This window comes from Colossoma macropomum, unplaced genomic scaffold, assembly GCF_904425465.1.
Source record: "Colossoma macropomum unplaced genomic scaffold, Colossoma_macropomum, whole genome shotgun sequence".
Lineage (NCBI taxonomy): Eukaryota > Metazoa > Chordata > Actinopteri > Characiformes > Serrasalmidae > Colossoma > Colossoma macropomum.
In genome coordinates, this window is record NW_023494792.1 from 36,772,392 (window position 1) to 36,794,593 (window position 22,202).

A 22,202-nucleotide genomic window follows, 5' to 3' on the forward strand; every position below is an offset into this window, starting at 1 on the left:
GCCTGAATCATGATAGTTTCTAATAACTATCCACCTTATTTTTATGTCCCATGATGCTTTGAGTGACCTATGGACAGAACTTCCTGCGAAGCATAAACAGACATCATGTTAAATGCTTATAACATCCTAACAAGAGAGAAATGGGAATAAATAAAACTTTAAATAGACTTTATTGCTAGGATACCTAATGCTTCTGTGCCAATCTATCAACAGAAACCTGAACCTGTGTGAGAGGAATGCCTTAGTCAGAGCATTCCGTTATAGCCTACACAAAACTTACACTAATTAAGTGATTTTATTAGGTATGTGTGTAAAATAAGGAAAAACTCTCAATCTAGCGCTGACAGCTAGAAAGAACTGAGAAAATGCTGTTGTAACACATGCAAAATGTTTCTTGGTGGTGTTATGTTAAAATTAGGCCCCACGCTCCTCCACACACACTAGCTTTTGAACTTTACCGCTGGTATCTGGAAGGACCACTTTTTCTTTGGCCCAGTGAACACAATGTCCATTATTTCCATAAACTGAAAGGTTTACTTATCAGACCACAGAACACATTTCCACTTTGCATCAGTCCATTTAAGATGAGCTCGAGCGTTTGTGGATGCAGCGACAGAAAGTGTTTACTAATAGCAGTTTATCAAAGTATTCCCAAGGCCATGTAGTGATATCCATGGCAGAAGCATGCCAGTTTTTTGGTGCAGTGCCTTCTGAGGGGCCAAAAAAACGACACCCATTCATTTGTTGTTTTTGGCCTTGCCTTTTATGCATGAAGATCTTTCTGGATTCCATGAATTTTTTGATATTATGCATTGTAAAGGGTGAAATACTTACAAAACATTTTCAATCACTGACAATCCCTTATTTTTAAACTGTTGTTTTTTTTTTTTTTTTTTTGGCTGATGCATTTCTGGGAAAAATGAGTCTTGACTCATCATTGCTCATAAAGGTCTAGGCCTTTTCTGGATGCTCCTTTTATACCCCACCATGAGTGCATCACTTTTTTGGCTGTTTTTTGTCTCAAATTGCCTTTGTCTTAACTTTTTAGTCTGACAGACATTGTTTTATGATCCGTTTTTATAAACTCCCCAAAGAAAACATATTTTTGGGGGTTTACCATTGTTGTACTCTGCTGTTTTGTAGTCCTATTTTTGATATAAGGGGGGGAAACTGGAAGTGGTCAGGCTCCTCACAAACTGTCTCAGGCAATACTACACTGAGTACAAAGTGCTCCACCATATTTGAAGAAGAGTGGGCAAGACTATGTGTTCAGAAGACCTGTTACTCCAAATCAGTTGACCAATAGAAAGTGCAGGTGAGCGCCCTCTTCTAAGACCCGCCCCCTGGTAAAAAGTGCCAAAGGTAAGAGGCAAAAGGCAAAATACCCTCTTTTTACTTACCTCGATAGCTGCCTTCCTCAATTCTCTTTCAAACACTTCAAACTTCAGACTTACAGCTTTCAGACTCACAAATTTTCAAGTTTTCGAAAATTGCCTCTATCCATTCTGTGATAATCAAAAATGAGGATGTTGCTCTTTTTCTGCTCGACAGGTGAGTAACACTGGTTGCGGTCGCCTGCGCAGCACTGACTTTGTGATGCATGCACGACTTGTGTTCAACTTTCCAGGTGGAGCGGGAAAATTTAAACAAGAAGCTAAGAAGCTGGCAAAAAAGAAGCTAACTTTAGCTTCCTAGTTTTAATGCTGCTAGAATTCTTTAATAGATTTATAACTATCAAAATATCCTACCTTGAGGTTTTATGTACAGAGCTACCTATAAATATGCACTACGGTATGACATTTGATAAGGCAGAACACCGCCATAGCCCGCCTTACTTTTGCGTAGCTTAGTGACATGAAATTAATGCACAGTAGCTTTAGTTTGCATGTAGCAATATTAGTATTACAACTCTTTAACAACCTCGTAATTCAGAGGATCCTGTGATATTCTAAAGAGAAAAATGTACGCAGGACAAAACATATTGGGTTCTGAACATTATTTACCACAGGGTGTGACCAAGGTGATTTTTCGAAACCCCCCATTCATTTTGGCCATTGAACAAATACGGGCATAACATGGACTACAGAATTTGAAAAATGTAAAAGGACAATTCTGCAGGGTTGTAGATCTCCAGGACCAGGATTGAGCACCTTTTTTTTTCAACAGGACTTTTAAGATCAGCATTAGATTTATACTGAGTTGAAGATCCCTGACAAAGCACAGTACTCTCACCTATGTATGTATGTGAACCATAGTATTTATCCCCTACCCCTTTTAAGCAGGTGCTTTTGAGGGTGGTGTTTCTAGCAACTAACTGTTTTGATTTACTTTACCTTGTAGCTCACACTAAAATGTCCCACTTGTCACCTAGACAATGTTTCTTCCAATTTCTTTTATATTCATATTGTACTCTAGGCACATGTAATCGTCATATTATTATATGTTATCATTATATAAATGACTTCATTTTTGTCATGGCACATTGTGACAAAGCGTGTTGTTTTGAGACTTTTATTTTGAAATGTATTGCGGTCGGGCGATTTTCACGCTGTCGTCTTCTTGAAACTCCTGTTTGTCATATGATTCCAAGTGTGTGACGTCGCAGAGGAAGCCATTAGGCTGGGCCACAGACGGGAGACCGAAAGACGTGAAATATAGATTTGTCTTTCGGTGTTTTCTGCCGATCAGGGGAACTTAACCCCCTCGTTTTCCATTTCGCCTTACATTTATTTAGATATCTCATGTAACCCCGCGGAAGGAGAATATTTGGTTTACTGTCTCACCGAGCTGAAGAAAGGCTTCTTCCTTCGCCATGGCGGCTGGCGGAGCAGCAGGCAGTAACAAAACATATTCCTTCAAGGTTGTTTTGTTAGGGGAAGGATGCGTCGGCAAGACCTCGCTGGTGCTGCGGTATTGTGAAAATAAATTTAACGACAAACACATCACCACCCTTCAGGTACGTGGCTCACTTGGCCTGCTAGCTGCCTAACATTAGCTAGCTAACCTCAGTTGCGAAAGCTTTGCATTGTGGTGTTTTTTAGGGCCGAATATCAAATCGCGTTATTAAACGCTGTCAGTGCTACGGTTAAAAGAACTGACAGCTCCATCGCGTGTCATCTCTCCTCTCCGGTGCTTTGGCGAGAGGTATGACTCGTCAGTATTCGTCCGTCGATGTGTCACAGATCGACAGTAAAAGAGTTTGCTAACTAGCTAGGACGTGTTTGCAGTGGAAGTCAAAATCAAGTGAAGTGAAACCTGTTTAACAGCTTCACATTCCTACAACAACAGACTGAACAGACTTGGGGGAAAATATGGTCGACCTGAAAACTAACTAACTGTTTGGCTGTTGTTCTGTTGTCATGTTGCAACCTCGAGTCCAGCCTCCTAGCACTAAAGGCCGTTTTCCTGCTCACGGTCAGGCGAACTTTCGTTTTACGCGTTTCGAAAACCGAATCACTTTCATTTTTTTGCAAAGCAAGTTAGTGTTAGTCTGATCCTTTTTCTTGACTCTTGTACCTTCATTTTATCTTTGTCTGACTTAATATTTTAGATTTAAAAAAAGATTCAGTGTTAAATGATGGGGTAACGTTACGGATTGATGATTTTGATGCTGCTTTACTGGTAATCATCATCACCATCATGGAAAATCTTAAAATATTATAACAATAATGTTAGTAGTAATAACAATAATTATGAGTTCTTCCTATTATAAACATAATATTTAATAATAGGCGTTATTTTAATAGTTATTGCTGTTGTCGTTTTTGTAGTTTATCATAATAATAATTTTATTTATTTATTTTCTGGAGCAAAACAGACTGACTGATATAGCTGTATGTAACGGTGTGAGTGGTTACTAAGGTGTAGAGCTAGGTCTTTAACGAGACTTTGGAAAAAACAAAACATGGTCAGCTAACGGCTTTTGAGTTGAGTGGTAATGCTTTTTACTCTCGGTCAAGGTTGAGTAATGACCCCAGATACAAAACACAGCTTTGTGTAACATGCAAGTGATTTATGTGTTTACAGCAAGGCCCATTTTATGTTAGCAGTAGTTGACTTATGGTTAATATTTAGAATGTGTTATGGTTGTTTTTAGTCCTTTGTTCTATAACTGCGTGACTTTCATTCGTTCAGCTTTTCAAGTAAAGGATGCCACTAATGTGGAGAAGTGCACCCGATACATCTTCCCTCAAAAGAGAGTCATTGTGGACTCATTATGTTTGGACTTGAGAGAACTCTAGAGGTCTAGGCGATGCACAGGTGTTAATGGATTGTCCTAACAGTGTTAGCAGAATGCCCTAGAAGTTTTTGCTGTGCATTTTTTTTCTACCAGAACGTTTGTGTTATAAAGTGAACATTTCATTGAGGTTATCAGTGCAGCCCTTTTAAATAGTTTTGTGTTTTCATGGGATATAGACTCTGAGGGCTGTTATGTGGAAAATTTTCCACACCTCAATATGCAAAACCTCCAGCAGAAGTACAGAGTTGGTGGGTTTGGTGGTTAGACTAGCATATATACATATATTCCGATGTCGAAATGCCTACAGAAACGCTTCATGCTATACGACAAATCAGCGTAATGTTACAACAACGAAGAGGTTACTTCTGGGTGGATAACACTGGTAGTGCTGCCTTGGTACAACAGGATTTTGTACCAATCCTGATACTTATTTGAGAGTCATTTAGAGTATTGGAGAAAACAGATCATTTTCAGTGAGCTTGTTTTGAAACATCTAAATACTGAGATAGTGTATACCTCTAAATTTATGTTATTAAATACTGGCAAACTGTATGCTCCTAATTTTGTCGTTGTTGACATTGGCAAACTTGTGTGTTAATGAAACTGTTCTGACGCCATCACATTCTATTTTAAACTCACCTTCCCACTCCGATAACTTCACCCTTACCTGGGCCATTCAGGGTAAATTTATCATTTAATCATAAGTATGCACCAGCCATCCATTTTCAATGCAGCGTTTTAATGAAATAAAAGTAACTTCATTAGTAAACTTTATTTTATTTACTATGATAATGCTGACAGCTGTTGCATCAGTGCCAAGCTAATGATGCATTCACTGGATTTCAGATTACTTTCAGCAACTTTACCAGCTTTCCAAGCTGAAAAATGGGAAAACTTAAACCTGTACCAGTATGTTCTTGGGTATACACATTATCTCATTCTCTGATTCTGTTTCCTGGCCGTAGGTGGGGATGAGGGGAATGTTTTTACTTTAAAAATGTCAGAGTCAGGGTTAGCTGCCCTGAGGTGATATCCAGTCACTTTAGCATGCTTTATCATGGCAGCAAGGTGGAGTTCCAAAGAATGGTGGCAGTTTCATACACTGAAATTAAACTTATCATTAAATAAGGAGAGCTGGAGGAGCCATGAGGTCTCTCTGCCTCTGCAGTAGCAGGAAAAATGCAGCACCTTCACACTTCTTAAAGGCATATGGACCCTATTTCCCCCTTAAACATTTCATAGTACAGCCTCGAACATCACAGTATTTTACCAATGTTGACCAAACTTTGGTTCAGTCTATTCTGTTTGTATTTGTTGCTACTTAACAAGCTGCTTCTACGACTGATTGAGTGGTTTCTCCACCCAGAAGTATAGCCAACGTTCACGTTTACACACATTCTGATTTGGTGTTAAAAACACAGCTTTGTGCGACGTGTTCTAAAATGTTTAATTCTGAGCGTTGCGGCCAGGGGCGCTGTAGTGACAGACAAGCTGTTTTGTGCTGCCAATATGCTTTCATCTGGTCATTCGTCCTATTGGCGACTGTCTTGGCAGACCAGCATTCGGATAACTCTCCTGCAGAACTAGTTTATGTATCAAAGCTGTGTATGTATCATAGCCTCTTCATTCCAATAAGACAAGTAAAGCCACACACTCTCTTGTACTGTTCATATGTTTAATTGTTGTGGCTGTTGGAATAACAGTAGATTCCATTCACCAACACTCTATCACCCATTAAAGTACTGAGTACTTTAACCACCACAGTAACATAACATAAGAACACACGTTGATGGACCGCACAATGTGATGTGCCCTAGACTGAGGTCAGCATGCTACCATTGCAGTGTTTCGTTGCAGCCATGCATATAGATTCATGAGTTATCATGATAATAAAAGATGAAAGTTTGGAACATTTATGCTGCCTGCTATAGTGAGACCAATAACCCTTGTGTTTTTGTTTTGTTTTTTGTTTTTTTTTCTCTCGGTTAAAGGCCTCATTCCTTACAAAGAAACTCAACATCACAGGAAAGAGAGTTAATCTGGCTATTTGGGTAAGTTTTTAAATGTTTTTGTTTATTTTATTTAGGTTTTATTTAGATTTAGTGTGATTTGTGCTTCTAAATTAAGAAACAGGGCAAAGATTTCCTCCCACAGACCTATCCTCAGTATCGTCAGTTTCTTATGTGCTTTATAGTTTAGTGTTTTATCATGTTCATGAACATTATTAGTATAGATTTTTTTTTTTGTTAGACTGTGATTTGTCCATGCTAGCTTCAGGTACTCTTGTACCTTCATCTGAGAAATGAGTGGAAAATTATGTCCCGTAGAAATGCCCAGCGTGCAGATGGGCAGAGTGCTGCAAGATAGTCCCTGCCGAGTTGCACAGTTTCATGCATTCTGTTCTTCATCAGGTTTTACCAAACCTGACAAAGATGGAGATAATAGCACAGCTGTTAGAAATTATTGCAGTGCTGTGTAAGCAAGTCAGTATTATAATTTTGATGTCTGTCTACAAAAGGAGGTGTGTCTTACTTTAGAAGTGCTGTTTTTTTGCAGGGAAGCCATTGCACTACTGGGTGTTTTAACCTTTAAGTACCCTGCACAATTTCTGTGTTTGTTGCAGGACACCGCTGGACAGGAGCGGTTTCATGCTCTTGGGCCAATCTATTACAGAGACTCCAATGGAGCCATCCTGGTCTATGACATTACAGATGAAGATTCTTTCCAGAAGGTGAAGTCTTCTCTTATTGTTGTGCTGGTTTACACAGTGCTTGTTCTTCAGTGTGTGAGCACAGTATAAGACCCCATTAAAGCATTGCTGTGAAAACCTTGAATGGGATATGATGTGTTATAACAGGCAAATTATTTGCTCCCTTTTTAAATAATATTTTTTTAAACTATACATTCTAATTTAGTCTGAGTAACACAATTATGTAGTTAGTTTTTTCTGACAGTCCTTGGCTCAGGTTTAAATCATATATTTTCAATAATATATACTGTATTTGTATATATTTCTTGAAAACATCTGCTGTATAAATATTGCAGAGCCATGCTTTTGTGTTTAATAAGAATCCAAGAAAGCTTTAGTAAACATGAACATGTAGTGTTAATATACTGCAAGTAGTTTGCATTCAGAGCTTTTTCTAGGCTGTTCATGCTTAAATTTAAAAAATAAAAAGAAAGTAAAAGCTAAAGTGGCCCAGCCTGTCCAGCTCAAATGTAATTAGTGACTAAACAGCATACTGAAAATATAAGATATAAAAATATAATAATGAATGTAATTCATACAGATGGATTATATACATTTTTGTTACAAATGCAGAGAGAAAAGCCTGATTGCAGATGACACTGTTAACGTCAAATGTGCTGCCTTGCAAAGGGATTATTTTGTGAAGCATCATAAAAATACTGATTTTAACTGAAATTATGTGCTCTGGGATTTTTTTTTTTATGTCAGATTCCAATTTGGGTAACATTTTATTTGGATGGTCCACTGTAGATGCTTTGTAAATGTGCAGTATATATTTAGGTAACATTCAACTAAATATCCATTAAATGCAACTGAGCTTGAAGTTGAGTGTTATTTGGATGCTCAGTCTGTCTTTAAGTAACTTTCAACTAAAAACAAGTTCAGTGTGAAAGATTTTATTAAATCCATCCCTAACCCTAAACCTAACCCTAGCCTCAAGACAAAACCTACACCTACTCTTAATCCTAATCCTAACCATAATGTTGTTGATAATCAACTGAGTGTCACCAGAAAGTTTGTTAATGATTTAAGTATCTGTAGATCATCTACAGGGGACCATCCAAATAAAGTGTGGCCCCAATTTGTTTATTGCCAATAATATACCTGCGTTCCTACATACATAGATACATACACACACGCACATACGCATTCTTTTGACCAATAACCAACTGTTATTAGTGTTTAATTGTTGAACCCAAGAAAACACCAAACACAGCATTGCTTTTTAAGGCTGCACAGAAGCACCATGATGTTTTAAAAAAAAAAACAAAAAAAACAGTTGTAGCTTACCTTTGCACTGTAACATGACTAAACAGGCTGGCTGCAACAGAGCTGTAAAATATGTTCAGGATGGGTTAATCTCAGCTCTGGTCCTTTTAGTTGAAATTAATGAAAGTCAATTCCATCAACTCCACTGATGAGTAAATGTACAAAGTGAGGAAAGGACTTGTGGGCTTGTAATATTTCAAAATGTTGTATTTGGTTCTAAAAAAAAAAAAAATCAGGTGGCTTTCTGTTGTATAGTTATTGCATCACTAATAAGTCTGTTAGTAGACAATTTTAGCAACAAGCAGTTTACTTTCATGTTGTCTTGTCAAGACTGATTTCTGTAAGTTCTTTTTTAACCCTCTTTATGTTCAACAGGTGAAAAACTGGGTGAAAGAATTAAGGAAAATGTTGGGGAATGAAATATGTTTATGTATAGTAGGTAAGTCTTTCTTCCTTAATAGCGAGTTTGTTGTAATTAGAATACGACTCTTAGGCACCGTGTGAACTGTCAGCTAAGTTGCAAATGATGTTGCTGTTGTCATTTAGGAAGAAGCAGCTTGATTGAATTGTGCATGTTGTATTGGAAGGATTTGAGCACTGTAAGAACCAGTCACATAACCTGAGGATTGATCACTGCTCACTCTCATGTGATTTAGAAAAAAAACAGCATACATGTCTCTCTACTCTCTCACAATCTGTCTTTCTCTTTCTCCTTCTCACTCAAAAACATACAAGCAAAACCTTTTAATTCTTCTAGGACACTTGCGGTACATTGCTACTCTGCTACTACGGAGTTGCTTCTCTGGTGATCCATAATGCACAGAATATCGTACATTGTTTGATTTATGGTTTTGGCCTTATGTGAACTGTATTTAATAATAAAAATAATAATAATTATTATTATTATTAGTATTATTATTATCATTATTATTATTATTATTATTATTATTATTATTATTATTAGGAACCAAGAATAAAAAAGACTGTTTAATGAAGCTTAGTGAAAGTGTTCTGCTGACTCCTGACCCTGGCTTTAAGGTTATGTTATTACAGATTATACAACAGTTAGTTCCTGGCACGCAAGCTGATTAGTTGAGAAGCGTTAGTGCTGTTATGGCGAAATAACAGCAAGGTTAGAATGCTTCACTTTTTTTCGTACTGTATCACACCACTGAGACGCCGTTGCTAAGCAACGACTTTGACAGCTGTGGGAGACGCTCAAGCCATTTAAACATATTTACTTCTTACTATGCGCACAAACAGAATATGGATACTTTTAAAATTACATTTGACCTACAGCCAGTTTGGTCAGACTCTAAAGATGAGACTACGCTAAGTTCAGAAACTGTCATTACCACTGAGCAAGCTTTTTAGTCGGCAGCTGTGACAAGAACAACCTGGAATTAGCCAGAAATGAACCGAACACCATTCGCCATATAAAATTGGCTGTAAGATGCTTTACAGACTGGCTGGAACAAAACAACATTAATATTGATCTAGCAAAAATTGACAACACTGAGCTGAACTTGATATTGCGGCAGTTTTATGGCTCAGTCTGTACTTCAGAAGGCGAGGCTTATGGCAGACTGTGCAGCGAGTGGGCGGAGTTTGTTACTGCATGTTAAGGAACTATAATTTGGAGGAAGGAACTGCTAACATTAAAACATATTAACGATACGTTCACGGCCCAATTTATTTATTTCTTACTTTATTTATTTAACTGTTGTATAAAAGCAATAGAACACTCAAGGTTGTCTGTTATCGCGACGTAACAAGGCCGTGTGTTCTATTGCTTAAATAATTAATGTAAAATTATTAGTTGCCCTTGACATATGTGATGGTTTTACCTTGAAACACTTGTTTTCCCAATCCTTCTTTCAGAGACCCCCAGGGGTTCCACATTTTTACTGTATTCCATCTCTGAAATTCAAGCTACTGTTTTGTGTGTGTGTGTGTGTGTGTGTGTGTGTGTCCAAGGGCTGGTATAAAGCAAAAAATTATCAATATCTGGGGGTCCCCAAATACTGGAAAGGGAAACATTGACATACGCAGCATACCTTTTTCATGTATATGTTTATACCGTATCATAATTAGATTACCGTATTTCTTATAGCCTTAAAATATGTTCATTCAGTTAGCTTTGGCCATGGTGTTATTAGCTGATATGTAATTATACGATCTACTGTAAAACTATAACTCTCTATTTCTCTTTCTAGGTAATAAAATAGATCTGGAAAAAGAGAGACATGTATCAGTGGAAGAAGCTGAGAGGTAAGAATCCAGACACTCCTAATTAGCTTTTCAGCTCTTTTAAGGTGCACACATTGGAGACAGAGGTACTTAATTGCCCACACAAAGCTTGTATAATCAATCAGTAGAGTGGGACACTGTGGGACACAGTGCACATGAGCCTAAGACCACCATGTCCAGTGCCAACCATCGGCTGGATAGGTATAAAGCCCCCCAGCATTGGGCGGTGGAGCAGTGGAACTTTGTCTTCTGGAGTGATGGAGCTCCATGCATTACCTTTAGGATGACTTGGAATTATGTTTGTGATCCAGCATTAATTATCCCACATTAGTTGTATGATTATTTCTGATTAATCTCCTGGACTTCACTAATGTTTGCGGTGGAATGCAATCAAATCCGCACAGCAATGTTCCAACATCTAGTGTAAAGCCTTCCCAGAATATTAGAGGCTGTTATTACAAACTCCCTATTAATACACTTCTGAAGAAATATTGGATGAGCAGCTACAAACCTTTAGTTTAGAATGTAGTTTGTATCTGCTTGTTCTCATCTTTCCACAAATGCTGCCATGAATGAATCTGTTAGACTGGATCCTTTGACTGACCTATATAGGCCCATCACAGTTCATTTTGTTGTTTCTAGATCAGTATTTGACTTCCCAGCTCTCACTCTCCGTGCATCAAAACTGATTCACAAGCCTGTAATACAAACAGTTCTGGACTACTTGAATAGCACTGCTATGTTAAAATAATAATAACAATAATAATAATATTATTGAAAGTGTATCATGAAAAGAAAGACATTTGGTGTCATTTAACAAAAACAAAACTGAAATAGGGCTTGAGCGACCCTGTTCACGCAAATAATAATAGTATATGAATGTCTTTTAATATCAGTCATTCACTGTACAGTGGCTGATCAAAGTTGAAGAACCACATTTCAGCGTGAAACAGATTTACTTCTCTAATGGAATTCTGAGATTGGCAGTTAGTCAAGAAATGTAAAGGAGTTGCAAACTCGATTAAATCTAGGCTTGGACATGTTCAGGATGCTTGTCATGGAAAATGGAAGAACCTATGGTGCTGAAGTTTATATAATTTGTGTGGACATTAGGAATGAAATGATCCTTTGTCCTCTATGATGGTGAAGGACTCTGTAGCGTTTCTTAAAGGGGAATTCTACTGATGTTCAAAACGTATTGATGTAAGACAAAGATGTAAACTAAGTCATTCAGACTGGTTTGATATAAAATGCTCCATTCTAGAGAAGCTTGTTAAGTCAGACTTTTTGAACTCAGAAGACGTGTGTAGGTTAACTGGTGGTTTTGGGTAAAAAAATAAAATGTCTGTATTTGTACTATAGACGTCACAGCCCCTGGTTCCTATCGTCACCACTGTAAAGAAAGTTGGGAGTAAACCATATTGCAAAACCTATAGGGCCGCTGTACCAAGGCACCATGTCTTGGCATAGCTACAGGTGGCTTCAATATGAAAACTGGCCTGTCAAAGGTAGTGACCTGTGAGTCAGTCTTTAAGGTCCCGTTTTACTCCCATGTTCACTTCAAGACATTCATGTTGGTTAGCGGATTTTCTCTTGTAACTGTTTGTTCTCTTTCTCTCTATAGCTATGCAGAGTCAGTTGGGGCAAAACACTATCACACATCAGCAAAATTGAACAAAGGAATTGAAGAACTGTTCCTTGACCTGTGTAAAAGTAAGTGTAACACACTCTGCAAAGTAAATGTGGTTCATTTAACAGTATTACTTTTTGCTGAACTACAGGAGGGACTGAAGCAGTGCATGCATGTTTTCTAGAACCTTTAGCCAACCAATTAGAAATTACAAGAATATATTTTATCTTTCTTATTTTTTAACCATTGTAGGAGTCTGTACCAACTGACATGAGAGCATGTAGTTGTCCTCAAATTAAGGAAGTATATTAATTAACTACAAAATAAAGCCATATAGGAGAACTGTTATTTTATCAACAGTATCTTTGACAATGCCAGTAATTCTAGATAACTTTAATATCAGCCAATTTTATCGACCAAACAATATATTGATCAGGCTGTAATGCTTTCACTAGCGAATACTCTTGCACTCTCTAATACTTTGCGTGCTGTGTTGTGTAGGAATGATGGAGACAGCTCAGGTGGAGGAGAGATTGAAGGGGAACGGGGCAAATAACGCAAGCACAGGGCGCAGAGGTGTTCAGATCATTGATGATGAGCCCCAGGCTGCTACTGCTGCAGGAGGCTGCTGTTCATCAGGCTAGGAACCCTCTCTCTCTTTCTCCCTTTCTCTCTCCCCCCTTTCTCTTTTTCTCGCTCTCTCACCTTCTCCTTTTCTCTCCAAAAAGACAGCCACTCGTCATCCTTCTCTGGTTATCTACTTGCTGAAGTCACACACTTCAGCGGGTGTGTTTCGCAGTGATTCATCCATTTGAAAAGCTGGAAAGCTGCAAAAGCTGGTGGACCTTGTCAGTTGCTTCTGACCATGGCAGTCTAATGCCAAATGCCAAAGGCCATCAAATGCCCTACACATACTCTTTCTCTGACTCTTTAACAGCACACTGTCCTTACAATCTGACTTTTCAGGCTTTTTTTTCTTTTGCAAGGATGTTGTACATGATGGGTTGATTTCTGTGAAAGCATTGTTTTCTTTTAGTTAAAAGATGATTATTTAATAACTTAAACATATACACTGAAATCTTAAGTCCTCTGTACTTGTGGTAATTAGTGAGCTCTCTATCTTTCTGTTTTCCTTCAAAACAAAACCCTCCCCACTATTTCCCCATTTGATCCATCACTAATCAGAACTTTTATTAAACTTGCTCTCTACTTGTCTTTTGGACTTGTATGTACAAAAAAAAAGTACTATACATATTGAATATTTTATCTGCTTTTACAACTATTTGGGAAATCTTATATACAGCCACTTGCAAAAGTATTCAGATCCCAATACAGTTTCCAAAGTTTGTTTCAGGTTATACATACACATTTATATTATTATTTTTTCTTTCATAATCTCCATGCAAAGCTCACATGGTCAGACTTTAAGTAAATGAACAGTAGTAAAAATGAAAACTAGCACTTTTCTACAAATTACATGGATGTGGTATCTGTTTTTTTTTTTTATCTATATATATATTTGCCCCAGGTTGCCAAAGTGGACCTTGGTTTTCTTCAACGGTTATTGATTATGAATTAAGGCAGTTTTAGTTTCTTCTTGCATTAAAAGAAGCATCTGAAGCTACAAGTATGTTTTGTGTCTTTCCTTAAAATGTGGTACCCAGTGACCCTGGTAAAACGGTTACAACCACTATTTCCTTGAATACAAAATGTTTTGGCCAATCTGAAAAATAACTGGCCATGCTGAGTGTGTGTACACGCACACACACACGCACACGCACACGTATATATAAATAGTATAAACCTGTAGCAAATTTGACAGAGCGCTTGGGTCTGAGTACTTATGCAAACAACATTTGTCAGCATGTCATGATGCATAAAATGGAGGGTATTTCATGAGGGTGTTTTTTGCTGTTCTTTTTTTTTTTATAGAAGAATGGGTAAGGGATGTCTCTTTTGAACAGTCTTGATTTTTGGCTAAAAATATCCAGCTAACTAGGAAAGCTGCTTTGTGAAATACCCACCATGTTTTTTTTCTTTTTTTTGCATGAAAATGTTGCATTTGTTGATTTAGTGTGTATTATTTGAAATACAACATTTCAATGATTTCTGGGGGTCTGAATATTTTTCTAAGCAGCTGTTTAGAAAATTGTATAATAGTCAAATGATTGTAAAATGAAGAATACCAGTTATGGGTGAAAACACACTTTTTTGGAACTGTATTTTTTATTATTTAACTGCTTGTGTCATTGTTTTGTAATAGAACAATTATAACAATTCACTAGGTGTTGAAGGTATCATTATTTGAAAAAGTAATGTAAGTATTATTAGGTGGTGAGCTTGACATTTGCAAAATTTTTATTAACGTGGGGATGTATCAGCAAGAAACACTGACAAAATGCACTTTGCAGGAAACAAATGCTGAAACGAATTTATATGGGAAAAGTAAGCTGTAAAAGTTATGTGCTTAGTGTTTACTGAAGAAATCAAACAACATTTTTGGGGGGGAGGGGTGTTTAATACATAAATTCTTCTTGATGCTATGTAGAACTATTTAAAAAGATTCTTTACATTCAACAGGTTCTTCATGAGGAATATACACAGTAATAATAATAATAGACTATAATTGGTGCAGTCAACCATCATTACCTTGTGCATGGAATGGTAGCACCATTAGAAGAATAGTACGCATTAAAAGACCACTTTAAGCATTCAGCTAATTTTCTTTAAGTTGTTTTGGTTTTGTATATAACCATTGCCTTTACCTTTTGAAGAGTGTACATTCTCTAAATTAACTGCTAGACCTAGTTTAAATAACCTCAAACTGAAGATATGACAAAAAGGAAGATGGATTTTGAACATTTGTATTCTGCCTTTGCATCACAAGTAAAATCAGTTCTACTTTAGTGCGGTGTAACGCTAAAAGTTTTAAAGGTTTTTTTTTTGTGTTTTTTATTTTTGTTTATTATTTTTTTTGCTAATAAAATGAATGTTCATTTAAGATAACCGGTTTACCAGTTTAAAGAATTTAAAGACACTGACACTTAACATTTGCCAAGCATTTATATAAAAATGTGCATGATCACTTGAGATCAACTTCTTACATCTTGTCGGGAACCAGAGCAAATCCTCATTGCATATACATTGAGAAAAAATACTCTTCATTGAAAATAACATGCTAACGCAATGTTTTTTCAATCCCTTTCACGTACTACTGTGGGTACATGAACTAATATATGAGCCAACTGAATGCAGCACAGTTAAAGAATGGCCAATAGAAAGTGCTGGGGCAGTGTAAGCAGCTCTTTGGCACTCTCTGCTGGAGCTCCAGGGAACTACAGTGAGAACTCCCGTAGGCCGCTGAACAGAGGAGCAGGTGGAGCATGAGCACCCCCACTGTTATTAGAGAGGGTTTTTTAAAATATTTTTTCAAAGATCTCCTTTTATAATGTCTGTGGTACAGTGTTTTTGTATGAACGATATGTTTTTTCCTGCTGAAGTTTGATTTTTCTTCCAGAGAACACAGAGAAAACACTTTTAGCGCACAATTACTGATTATTTGCTGAAATTAACATATTGGGGAAAAAATAAAACATAATATGTACCATGTACAAAGGTTATGACCCATTCAATGTTATGTTTTATTTATTTGTTTTTAGTGTGTTAAATTCAGCAAATAAATAGAAATTGGGCTTTTGCTCCCTCAATGTGCTCCCTATTTAAGTGTGTTCCTTATACAGGATGTGTTCTTTTCATTAAAACATCAACAAATATGTCAACAATTAACTGCAATGTATCCTGAGAGTGTAGAATAAGCAGGAGGAGGCCAAAACGCAAAAACAGGCACGTTATGATTTTCATAAGTGGCAACTCATCCTGGATGATCATTCTTTTTATTCTTCTGGATAAACACCGCCTTCATCCAATCACCGGTTTGACATCAGTCTGCGTCTTTGCCGTTTTTCAAATTCCAAATAGACCACTGTAGTCGTGCGTCATTCTGTAGTCCTCGTTAGGCCCATATTAGGAACTCCGGGTCTAGGCTCCATTTCTCTATGGCCAGAATGAATAGGGTTTTCAAAAAGTCGCCTCTATCGCCCCGTGTTAAATAAAAATGTTCAGAACCCGATACGTTTTGTCCTGTGTACATTTTTCTCCCGAATACCACTGGATCCTCCGAATTACGAGGTTGTAAAGAGCTATAATACTAATATTGCTACATGAGAGCTAAAGCTACTGCGCATCAATTTGATGTCACTAAGCTACACGAAACTAAGGTGGGCTGTGCCGGTGCTCTGACGAGCTGTGCTACCATAACGAAATCGTCTACAGTAGCGCATAATTATTGGTATACCCGTAAATAAAACCTCTAGGTAGGATATTTTGATATACTAAAACTCCTTATCAAAAATACTGTTTTAAAAATACGAGGCTGAATTATTTAGCTTTTTATTTTTTCCCAGCTTCTTGTTTGAATGTTCCCGTTCCCCATTAAATGGTGCTGCAGCTGTGACTAGCTATCACAAACAACAGAAAATGTCCTCAGAAAAAAATGTTACCAGCTTCAAAATAAAAATTAGGATATTCTGATAGCCGAAATCAGTTCATCAGCGGGTGATAACCTGCTTAAGGAGGCTGACAGTGTAATGACGTGAACTCAGTGCGCAGTAGCTTTAGCTCACGTGTAGCAATATTCATTTTCAACTCTTTAACGACCTCGTAATTCGGAGGATCCAGTGGTATTTGGGAGAAAAATGTACGCAGGACAAAACGTATCGGGTTCTGAACATTTTTATTTACCACTGGATGCGACCGAGGCGATTTTTCGAAAACCCTATTCATTCTGCGCAAAGAGAAATGGAGCTTAGACCCGGAGTTCCTAATACGGGTATAAACAACATGGCGCCGACTACAAAATGACGACACGACTACAGTGGTCTATACCAGCAGAGCTGGTGTGAAGCCCAAGCAGAACCTGGCCCAGTCTCACATCCCCATTCCGATTCCTGGTTTATGAGGAGCCGGGACACTTCCTATTTCCCCCGTTATATCAAAAACAGGACAACAAAACAGCAGAGGGCGCCCGCGAGCGAGTCCTCAATGAATAGGAGTAAATGGAGCTAAATGGCTAAAAACGAAAAAATAGTTTCTGATCACTTGCCCAAACTTTCCATTAATTTTAGAAAGTAGAAGGATGTATTTCACTAAAAAAGCAAAGAAAACGTCCCTGCATGTTTTCTTTTTATAAAACAAATGGGTTTTGAGCAGCAGGACGCTGGCATTACTGCTACTGAGTGCTGATTGGTTGGCGAGCGGAGCAGCTCAATTGGCTGTTCTTGGTCACTCTCGCCATGGACGTAAATGAGGTGCCCTTTTAAACTCTTATAGCTCAAGTTCAAAAGCTCTTAAAAAATTACCAGCAGTGTTAACATGTTTTATGCTGTTCTGTGTTCAGGATTTGAATGTATTATTTTGTATTAAACATGTTTAAGCATTTATAAACTATGATTTTACTCAAATGGTCCCATATTAACCCATTCATTTTGGACTCGCTCAGGTGTGCCCTGTAGTGTTTGAGAAACACGGATACATTGCTTATGAGCTATATCCATACTGAAATGTATTAGTTTAAAACAAACAGGTACAAAATTTTACTACAGACATTCCATCCATTAACAGATAGTGTGGATTGATAATGTTGAGTCTCAGACGGGCTAGACAGTTATTTTACCAAGTAGCGTTGCTAACCGACTAGTTAGGTTATGTTTAGCAAACAAACCAAGAAAAACATGACTTTTTAAGGATTTGTTTGATAACATCAACAATACCTAACTGATTGACTTATGAGCTAACTAAAGCTTATCTAGTTAGCACGCTAGCAAATTTAGAAGTTTGCACTGCAAGATGAACTGCTTGTCCTGGGAGGCCAATAGCTGCTGATCCTGGATAGTCAACTGGACATGGTTCATGACTCTATTTCTTCTGAAACCTGCTTGTAATCCTTTTACTTACTGTGTTAATCTGAGATATGAACTAGCAAATTAATTCCAATCTTCACTGTATCAATCCTGGATAGAAAATTAATCCTGCTACTGACAGAGTTGATCCTGGAGAGTCAGTTATTCTAGTTCTTGAGTATAAGGATCCTGGATAACCTGTTAATCCTATTACTGACTGAATTGATTCCAGATTCATGAACATATTGATATTGGATAGTCAGTTAATCCAGTTTCTGTTTACAGGTTACAGGCTAGCTCATCTCGAAGGGATCAGATGTGAGAAGACTTATCTTATCACGTATGAATTTCCTTCCTTGTCCTTAATTATGCATATATGTTAGCACTCTTGTTTATTCATATGAAAATAACATCAGTTAGGCAAGCAACCTGAAAGTACACTGTCCCGAACAAATCCTTGTATCTTGAAGTGTTATTCAAATATAAATAAGAACATTTAAGCTAATATATTTAGTTCAGATTATTTTTCTCTTAAGTATACATTGTCACAGTATACGTTCACGAAACTTTTCTTTTTGCTTTAAATAAGCAAACGTTTCATAATAGCAGCAGTGTGCTGCAGCTCCTCCACAGCCACAACTGTGTTTATCATTTGCTCTCCATCCTTTAAGATCCTCTCATCACCCCTGCGAAGTCTCTTGTGCATCAGTAGAGGCATCAGCCAAAACGCTACTAAAAGCTGGACGACTGGAACTCTTTCAGACGAGATTCCCACAAAACATCGCAGCGCTTGTCAAGCGGCCCAGACGCGCCATCGGCTTTTTTCGCTTTTATCTGCCTCGTTAGGATATTTCCTACAACGTTTACATAACATGTCGGGTACAGAGGAGTCCAAATCGATATTTTTTTTTCCATGAGGGACTGAAGCTGCGAAGCTTTGCTTCGTCGACATTGTCCTGTCGTTTGTCAACATAATACCATTGGATTGTTTTGACTGGATATGCAAAAACGAATAAGACATGTTCATGGTCAGGGGTTAGACATTCAAATAAGTTGACTTTGGTCTCAGTTACGTTGTTCCGTCAACACATTGTGCACCCCGCCGGTTTTGGTTACAGGAGCTCACAGTGCACAGTATCAAACATTTACAGGTAGTGAATAAAATAAAATAAAATAAACTTAAAATACAAGATAAAATACAAAAAAATAAAATAAGATAAAATAACACATCCCTACCATCACTTACTCATACACACACACACAGTCATACCTGTAACCTTTACATTGTGCAATGTACGGGTCTAAAGTTAAAGTGCTGAGTGCAGCAGCAGTTAAAGGGTGTATAGTGGCAGAGAAAGGGATCAATGAGGTAACAGTCAGATAAGTGGGCTAATAAGGCAGGTAAGTAAGATGCTAGAATAAGCACTGGTCTGTGTTGGTAGTTTCAGAGGATGGAGTTGAGAGTGATACTATATACCAATTTTAGAAGTGCAGTTTAGAAGCTGGAACATTTCAATGTGTAATATTTTAACTGTTCAAAAGAGTGATGGCTTGTGGAAAGAAGCCCCTTTGTAGCCTGGATGTCCTGATCCTCATCTGGCTGAAGCACCGGCCTGAGGGAAGGAGCTAGAACAGGTGGTGTCCGGGGTGGGACGAGTCAGTGGAGATCTTCTCTGCACGCTTCCTGGTTCTGGAGGCATGTAGTTCCAGTAATGTGGGCAATTTAATCCCAATAGTCCTCTCTGCCGCCCGGATGATGCGCTGCAGTCTGTGGAGGTCATGCTTGGTGGCTGAGCTGCCCCACACTGTGATGCATGTGGTGATGACAGACTCTATGATGGCTGTGTAGAACCGCACCATCAGCTCCTGGGGCAGGTTGAACTTCCTCAGCTGACGCAGGAAGTACATGCTCTGCTGGGCTCTCTTGGTGATGGAGCTGATGTTGCTGTCCCACTTCAGGTCCCTGGTGATTGTTGTGCCCAGGAACTTGCAGGACTCTACTGCCACCACAGTTATGTCCAGGATGGTGAGTGCTGGCAGGGTTGGAGGGCTCCTCCTGAAGTCCACTGTCATCTCCACTGTTTTTGTTGTATTCAGAACCAGGTTGTTGTGGCTAGCACCAGGTTGTTATATTTTGTGCTACTGTCTCTACGTTGCGTTTTACTTGCCCCTGGCATTCGGGCAATTGATGGACCCTGAACATATAACCAACGAAGCGTAACTTGTTCTCTGTTAACCAATCAAATGTAACAGCAGCCCACATGGGAAATATGTAACCGCTTGTAATTTTTGCCTATCTTTGGAGATCTCTGGATATCTGCCAAGGATTTCACCATGGCCAAGAGTTTTTTTTAATAAATATATTCATTTGGAGCATTAATTTTGACTCTGAGATTTTACTGTTTTCTGTTTTATTTAGACATTTCTACCACAATGGCCAGTTAATCCAGTTCATGATTATATTGATATTGGATAGTCAGTTAATCCAGTTTCTGACTGATCTGATCATGGATAGTCAGTTAAGCCAGTTCATAACTGTAGTGATCCCGGATGACCAGTTAATCTAGTTCATGACAACATTGATCCTGGATAGCTAGTTAATCCAATTCATAACTGTATTGATCCTGGATAGCCAGTCAATCCAGTTCTTAATGGATGATCAGTTAATCCAGTTTATGACTATATTGATCCTGGATAGCTAGTTAATCCAGTTCATAACTGTAAATAAATATTCCTTCCAAATGTGGTGCATTTAACACATTCCAAGTTGTGACAGGAGCATATTTTACCACTGGGTTACATCACCTTTCCTTTTAATAACACTTAATAATTGTTTGGAGACTGAAGACACAAATTCATTCATTAGTTTTGAAATCCTATATTTTTTTGACAATCTTCTGTCATATAAGTCTTCAGCTGTGCAACTGTACAGGGCCTTTGTTGTCTTATTTTGATCTTAATATTTCAATGTTTCCAATTGTTACTGAGAATTATACTATATTATAGAATTTACTGAATCATTCATATTAGTTAAGGTATCATTCCTAGTATTTACTAAACAAGTCATAATAGATACTGAATAATTCATAGCAGTTACTGAATCATTCAGGGTAGTCACAAAATAATTCATAGCAGTCACCGAATAATTTATAAAAGCATCTAGTAATTCATAGTAGTTACCAAATAATTCATAGTAGATACATAATTATTCATAGTAGATACTAAATACTTATTTATATTTAATATATTTATATACATTTTTTATATATTTATATATAGTTATATTTATAGTACTGAATAATTCATAGCTTCTTATCATGTGTATAATAAGTCATAAATGCAAGACATTACAATGTCAAACCTTAATTATAATAGTGGATTAACTAATTATCTATGATCAGTGCAATGATGAACATTTATTGTCAGGATGAACCTGTCTTTAAGACTTACATGAGATTTAATGTAGTCCACAACCAGTACAGTTATAGGATTAACTGGGTATCCAGTATCAACACGATTGTGAATTGTATTAACGGGTAGATTAACTGCCTATGCAGGGTCAACAAAAGTCATGAGTAGGACTAACTAACCATCCAGGATCAGTTGTAGTCATAATTAGGACAGACTAGCATTTCATACAGTTTGACTGTCCCCCTTCATTTATGTCATTAACTGAGGATCAACACAATCAAGAAATTGCTTAACTGTCTATCCAGGAAACAGTTCCAGGTTCAGTACACTTGTGAGCTGGAGCAACTGACTATTCAGGATCACTGCAGTCATGAACTGAATTAATTGGCTTTCCAGGATCAATGCAGTCATGAATTGGGTTAACCAACTATTGAGGATCAATGCATTCCGTTATGAATCAAGAATCAATAAAGAATCAATCCAGAATCAATAAAGCCATGGACTGCCATAGCTTTCTCTCTAACCTATTGGTAACTAGCAAAGATACTTTCTCTAGATAGACAAAGCTCTTTTTGTAAGTCGCTCTGGATAAGAGCGTCTGCTAAATGCTGTAAATGTAAATGTAAATGACTGGATTAACTGCCTGTCCAAGATCAGTACATTCAAAAATATGATGAATATATAACATAATAATAA

The 22,202-nt window shown here is 37.6% G+C and overlaps 1 protein-coding gene across 1 annotated transcript; it reads left to right on the plus strand.

Annotated features, from left to right (window-relative positions):
• Positions 1–2,583: 2,583 nt before the first annotated feature.
• On the plus strand, positions 2,584–14,419 carry rab21 (RAB21, member RAS oncogene family). The gene is made up of 7 exons (XM_036577034.1): positions 2,584–2,956; positions 6,232–6,291; positions 6,864–6,971; positions 8,634–8,697; positions 10,475–10,529; positions 12,133–12,221; positions 12,640–14,419. Exons 1-7 carry the CDS (start codon positions 2,813–2,815, stop codon positions 12,780–12,782), a joined length of 663 nt encoding a protein of 220 aa, XP_036432927.1. The 5' UTR covers positions 2,584–2,812; the 3' UTR covers positions 12,783–14,419.
• The last annotated feature ends 7,783 nt before the right edge of the window (positions 14,420–22,202 follow it).